This window comes from Phacochoerus africanus, chromosome 1 (assembly GCF_016906955.1).
Source record: "Phacochoerus africanus isolate WHEZ1 chromosome 1, ROS_Pafr_v1, whole genome shotgun sequence".
Lineage (NCBI taxonomy): Eukaryota > Metazoa > Chordata > Mammalia > Artiodactyla > Suidae > Phacochoerus > Phacochoerus africanus.
The window spans coordinates 213965287-213971780 of NC_062544.1; the positions used below are offsets into that span (position 1 = coordinate 213965287).

The 6494-nt window shown below is 43.4% G+C and overlaps 1 protein-coding gene across 1 annotated transcript; it reads left to right on the forward strand.

The window, feature by feature from the left end:
* Nucleotides 1–244: 244 nt before the first annotated feature.
* On the forward strand, nt 245–6494 carry SMCO1 (single-pass membrane protein with coiled-coil domains 1). The gene is made up of 3 exons (XM_047755568.1): nt 245–408; nt 4753–4902; nt 5657–6494. Exons 1-3 carry the CDS (start codon nt 359–361, stop codon nt 6099–6101), a joined length of 645 nt encoding a protein of 214 aa, XP_047611524.1. The 5' UTR covers nt 245–358; the 3' UTR covers nt 6102–6494.

The window sequence follows — 6494 nt, forward strand, 5'->3', positions numbered from 1 at the left end:
CCTAGTCTATATATACATTTGTGTACCCATATATCCATTTACCAGAATATGCACAGAGCTGCAATTACATCTGGTTGTTGCCCTATGTTGATGTAACATGGATCATTTTTCAAAGGCAAATATTATAGTGCATCCCAGGACTCCTGTGTTCACACGATCAGTTCTTTGAAACTATATTTGGATGTACAAGCTATTAAAAGCTTCTTGTACTGAGTGACCTTTCAGGCAGAATTTAGATTGAATACTCACATGGCTGCGGCCTGTTACTGAGTGGAAGACAACAGGAAGCCCTGGATTTGGAGTTCTATTGGGGGTTTTGTTTTACTTGTTTTGTTTCTTTTCGTTTTGTCTTAAGAAGATGAACCGTGAAACCACAACCCTGATATCCTTAAAGGAGACAATGACAAGGTTGCTAAGGGCTACAGGGAGGGAGCAAGCATGGGTTTGCTTTTCTGGGAAGATGGGTAAGAGGAGAAGAACGAAGAATAAAAGTAGGCAAAGAACAACAGACGTGCTAATTAGAATTCTTTCTCTGTCAAAGTGTTTAAAATTTTCCAGGTTTTTAAAAAAATTTAAGTAATAAAAAAAAAATCTACTCTCAAGTGCTATAATTCTAATTCCGTTAATGCATGTGTTATATGCTAGGTTTACAAAAAATAAGTAAAATGTGGTTTCTGCCCTCAAGGAACTCACAGCCTTAGGGACAGCAAAAGTTCAAAAATACTTAAAAATTTAATGTGACCAACCTTATAATGGTGATGTTCTTTTTTTTTTTTTTTTCTGTCTTTTTGCTATTTCTTTGGGCCGCTCCCACGGCATATGGAGGTTCCCAGGCTAGGGGTCCAATCGGAGCTGTAGCTACCGGCCTACGCCAGAGCCACAGCAACACGGGATCCGAGCCGCGTCTGCAACCTACACCACAGCTCATGGCAATGCCGGATCGTTAACCCACTGAGCAAGGGCAGGGACCGAACCCGCAACCTCATGGTTCCTAGTCGGATTTGTTAACCACTGCGCCACGACGGGAACTCCATAATGGTGATGTTCTTAAAGGGCTGTGAGAACATGAAGAGAGAAATTAATTTTGCCTTTGACACTAGGAAAAAAGAACCCTTCATAGAACCCTTCTGGGAGTTGTCATTGGGGCGCAGTGGAAACGAATCCATTTAGGAACCATGAGGCTTCAGGTTTGATCCCTGGCCTCGATCAGTGGGTCAAGGATCTGGCATTGCCGTGAGCGTGGTGTAGGCTGGCAGCTATAGCTCCGATTGGTGCCCTAGCATGGGAACCTCCATATGCCTCGGGTGTGGCCCTAAAAAGCAAAACAAACAAAACAAAATCTTCTGAAAGTGTAAATAAGAGTTTGTAAGAAATAAAAATGTGGGTGGGTACTTGGCCGAGGAAATAGTACATGAAAGCCACGGATGCTTGGAATCGCATACTGTATTTAGCAGCTGGATGTCTCACATGAGTGGTGGTTAAGCTGTGTGAGACCACCAACAAAAGATGGGGGCAAAAGGTAAAGAGGTTTATGTTTCCTGCTGAGGAGATCTGTCCTGGCACCAGCACTATCAATGGGCAAATCAGGGCTGCATAAAAGGTATATAATATTTGAGTTATGAGATCAGAATTGTGCCTTAGAAGACTATCTCTGGAGGACAGATTGGAGGTGAAAAGAAATCCAGTTAGATTACTGTAATCCTGGTGATTCATTGTTTTAGTAGAGATGAAGAGGAGGGCATACGTTAGAGACACATTGATGAAGAGGAAGAAAAAAAATGATGAGTTATTCTGAGATTTCTAGTTCAAGGAATTGGGTAGATGTGATGCTATGAGCTGAGCTGGAGAAGTGTAGTAGACACACAGATGTGCAGACATTTAGGATTTATTTGGAATGATCTGGGAATGCCTTTTGGTGAGAGGATTCTGAACTGTTCCAATTGTAAACTTTTATACTGTTTGGCAAAGTAGAGTTTATCTCTAGAGTTCCAGCTGGAGATGACTTGGAAGCAATAAGTTTTTAAGGTCTAAACATTAATACAAAGTGTTTGCCAGATAAATAGTTTTGACTTATAGAGAGAGAGATTGCTGGCATATTAGGTCATACAAGCCAGTTCTCCTCCAAAAATGCACAGTTCATGCGGAGCCTTATCTGTATGTAAATAGAATCAGAGGCAGTGAGAAAATTCCATTGCCAAAATCTCAGAAGATGGGGCGGGAGAGGACTGGTACTTAGTAGATTCAGCTTAAGACAGTTGAGTTTGACAGCACCATCCAGGTGGAGAGGTGTAAAACATAGTTGAGTATAAAGGTCTGGCGCTTAGGCCTGAAGCTAAATTAGTCTTGGGAGAAAGTGAAGACCAAGAGAAAGTGGTCAACGATAGAACCCTAGGGAACCACAACAGTGTTCAGGTCACTAGGGACATAGAGACTCAGGGAAGTTCCTTTAAGAAAGACAATGTGGGGAGTTCCTGTTGTGGCGCAGTGGTTAATGAATCCGACTAGGAACTATGAGGTTGCAGGTTCAATCCCTGCCCTTGCTCAGTGGGTTTAGGATCTGGCGCTGCCGTGAGCTGTGGTGTAGGTTGCAGACGCACCTCGGATCCCTCATTGCTGTGGCTCTGGTGTAGGCCGGCGGCTACAGCTCCGATTTGATCCCTAGCCTGGGAACCTCCATATGCCACAGGAACAACCCTAGAAAAGGCAAAAAGAAAAAAAGAAAAAAAAAGAAAAAAGAAAAAGACAATGGCTTCAGACGAGTGAGTTGTTCCCATTCTTTTCGGTTTATTTTGTCATTTTTTTGTCTTTTGTCTTTTTAGGGCCCGCACCCTCAGCATACGGAAATTGCCAGGCTAGAGGTCTAATCAGAGCTGTGGCCACCTGCCTACACCACAGCCACAGAAACTTGGGCTCCAAGGCACGTCTGTGACCTACACCACAGCTCACGGTAACACCGGATCCTTAACCCACTGAGCAAAGCCAGGGATAGAACCTGTACCCTCATGGATCCTGGTTGGGTTTGTTAACCGCTGAGCCAAGACGGAACTCCAGTTCTCTGTGGTTTAGTCACATAATTCTGGTGCCACAGCATCCTCTGATGATCAGGGCTGTTCAAAGTTACTCAGACCCCTCCTTGGGTTATACTGCTTATAACCCAATTCACGAACATCAGAGATATCAATGACAAGAGACATGTTTTATTACTTCTTTGTACAACCTCTGCTGTTGGGGGACAGGCATAGAGATGTCCAAGAAACACCCCCTGGGATTTCCCTTGTGGCACAGGAGGTTAAGGATCTGGCTTTGTCGCTGCAGAGTGGCTCAGGTCGCTGCTGTGGTGTAGGTTCAATCCCTGGCCCCAGAAATTCCATATGTTATGGGCGTGTCCCCCCCTCAAAGAAATAGTCTCTGATCCCCTCCATCCAAGAGCTTACAATTCATGAAAAGCTAACTCTAAAAATAAAGCAGTGGATGGGAAACGACAAGTAATAGAAACAATCCCTGTGAGAGACACGGAGGCTGGAAGGAGCTCTCCAGGTAGAAAGGCTGCAAGATTCAAGAAGGAGCAGAATTTGAGTTTATCTTTGATGAATAGGACTTGGACAGCCAGAATAATGTAGAGGAGTTCCTGCTGTGGCCCAACAGATTAAGAATACAACCGTAGTATCTCAATCGCTGCAGAGGTGTGGGTTCCATCCCTGGCCTGGTGCAGTGGGGTTAAAGGATCTGGTGTTGCCACAGCTGCCACATAAGTCTCAGCAGTGGCTTGGATTCAATCCCTGGCCCCCATTCCCCCCCACCCCAAAAAAGAATAATGTAGAGAAAGCCACCTTGATAAATATTGATCTCAGAACCAGTTAGCTATAAGCTGTTAGGCCTCAGTCTTTTTGGAACTCAATTTATCTGCAAAATAGTAAAAATGACTTCACTTCTTATGGTTGCAATAAGAATCAAATTAATTCTTGTACAAAATGCTTTCTAAAATATAAACTGCAATGGAGTTCCCATCATGGCTCAGCAGGTTAAGAACCTGACTAGTATCTGCGAGGATGCAGGTTATATCCCTGGCCCTGCTCAGTGGGGTAAGAATCTGGCATTGCTGTGGCTATGGTGTAGGCTGGCAACTGCAGCTTCAATTCAACCCCTAGCCTGGGAACTTCCATATGTCATAGGTGTGGCCCTAAAAAGAAGAAAAAGATATAAAGTGTGATACAGAGATAAGACAGGGCAGATATTGAGGTAATTAGACAATTCACATGTTTGGCAGTGTATGGAATGCAAGAACTAGGATGGATGACTAGGGAGAATGGCGAATGGGAACATGTGTTCATAATCTTAAAATTTCAATAGCTACCCAAATTTGGTAGTGCTTTTATTTATTTATTTATTTATTTTTATTTATTTATTTTTGTCTATTTGTTATTTCTTTGGGCCACTTCCGCGGCATATGGAGGTTCCCAGGCTAGGGGTCTAATCGAAGCTGTAGCCACCGGCCTACACCAGAGCCACAGCAACGCGGGATCCGAGCCGTGTCTGCAACCTACACCACAGCTCACGGCAACGCCGGATCGTTAACCCACTGAGCAAGGGCAGGGACCGAACCCGCAACCTCATGGTTCCTAGTCGGATTCGTTAACCACTGTGCCACGACGGGAACTCCTGGTAGTGCTTTTATTATCCCCTTAACCTTAAAGCAAAACCTTAGTTTTCGTGCCTTGACCTAAATTAACTCTTGATTTGTTTACGCTATAGAGTAGACCACAAACTTCAAGCTTTAGAAGCACAGTTTAAAGAACTGGACTTTACCAAGGATAACCTGGCACAGAAATTTGAACATCATAGCAAGACTTTGGCAAACCAAGTAGCTCAAGACGAACTATGGACAGCAGTTCTGTCACTCAAGTGAGTATCCAACCAGAAATCAGTGAAAGAAACAAAGAAAAAGAAAGAAAAGAAAGCAGTAGATTTTGTGGTTCTGTGAGAGCCTGCAGTGGTCATTCCAAAATTGGATTTCTTGGAGGAGTTCCCGTCGTGGCTCATCTGGGAAGGGGCCTTAGTTTCTACAGAATTCAAAGACATACATCAATTACTACTATTTGCGTGTGTGTGCGCGTGCGTGCGCGCGCGCTTTTTAGTGCCGCAACTCCCACGGCATGTGGAGGTTCCTGGGCTACAGGTTGAATCGGAGCTGTAGCTGCCAGCCTACACCATAGCTCGTGGCAAAGCCAGATCCCCAACCCACTGAGCAAGGCCAGGGATCAAACCCACAACCTCACAGTTTCCAGTCAGATTCATTTCCACTGTGCCCCGATGGGAACTCCTTCAAATTGTTGTGTATCCCTTGAGGAGGAGCTAAGACTCTTAATGCTGAACTATTGTTTCTTGATAGCTTTCCCTTTGTTCTTGCATTCCCTCACTTCCCTTAAGATCATTGATTACTGAGACCTGTTCAAGAGCAAGCTTTGTGGCCAGGCTTAGACCACAAGATGGCTTCTCTTACGTCAAGAGAGCCATGCCTGGTTCTATTTTTCTGGGGACCTCCTACCCCATCGGCTTGCAGTTCTCCTAGTAGTTTAGACACTTCCTTGAATTATCCTAACAAAATTCATTTTATGTTGGTACATAGAGCTTAAGATGCTCTCCACATTTTTTGTAGGTTCACCCCAATGGAATTGAATATTTTATACAGCTATGTCATTGAAGTCCTCATTTGCTTGCACACCCGTGTACTTGAGGAGCTGCCAGACCTGGTGAGAGGTCTTCCCACCTTCACCTCCATCCTTAGACGAAAAGTCAAGAACAAGCGCATTAGAGTTGTGTGGGAGTCTGTCCTGGCGGAGTGTGGGCTGCAAGAAGGAGACATCACAGCACTTTGTACCTTCTTTGTAGCACATGGTAACAAGGCAGAACACTATATTGCTAAAGTAAGGCAGATGTATATAAGGGATGTCAATTTTTTGATCACTAACATGGTAAAGAACCAAGCTCTGCAGGATGGTTTGCTGAAGGCTGTTCAGGTCATTGAGAAGGGGAAAGCAGTGAGGGGTCCCGAAGAGCAGAAGTCATCCCTCAAAGAGTTGATGCCAACTGTCAAAAGCTAATCTGTTACTCTAGACCCAGAGATTCCACTTCAAGTTTTTGCTCTTGCAAATGGGGGGAAAAAAAAAATATATATATATATATATATACACACACAATTTAGTACAGGCTTATTTTTACAGCAAAAGTGAGGGGAGTATTAAATTGTGATGTACTGATGCAATGGATACTTTCTGTGGAGTAATTTAAGAGAATGAAGAAGTTCTTCATGTAATTGTATAGTAGTATGGAGTTATCACCAAGATGTGTTGTTTGAAAATATTTATCTCCAATGTATATTTTTAAAATGGAAAAAAGGCAAAAACAAATATACAGGTTAATATATCTATAAATGTCATAAACTTTTTCTGGAGAAATACATTAAAAAGTGATAACAGAATTCCCATTGTGGCTCA

Coding starts and splice junctions, on each gene's coding strand:
- SMCO1 (XM_047755568.1), top strand. CDS start 359: ATGAACCGTGAAACCACAACCCTGATATCCTTAAAGGAGACAATGACA. Junction 409..4,752: donor TTAAAGGAGACAATGACAAG/GTTGCTAAGGGC, acceptor TTTACGCTATAG/AGTAGACCACAAACTTCAAG. Junction 4,903..5,656: donor ACAGCAGTTCTGTCACTCAA/GTGAGTATCCAA, acceptor CATTTTTTGTAG/GTTCACCCCAATGGAATTGA.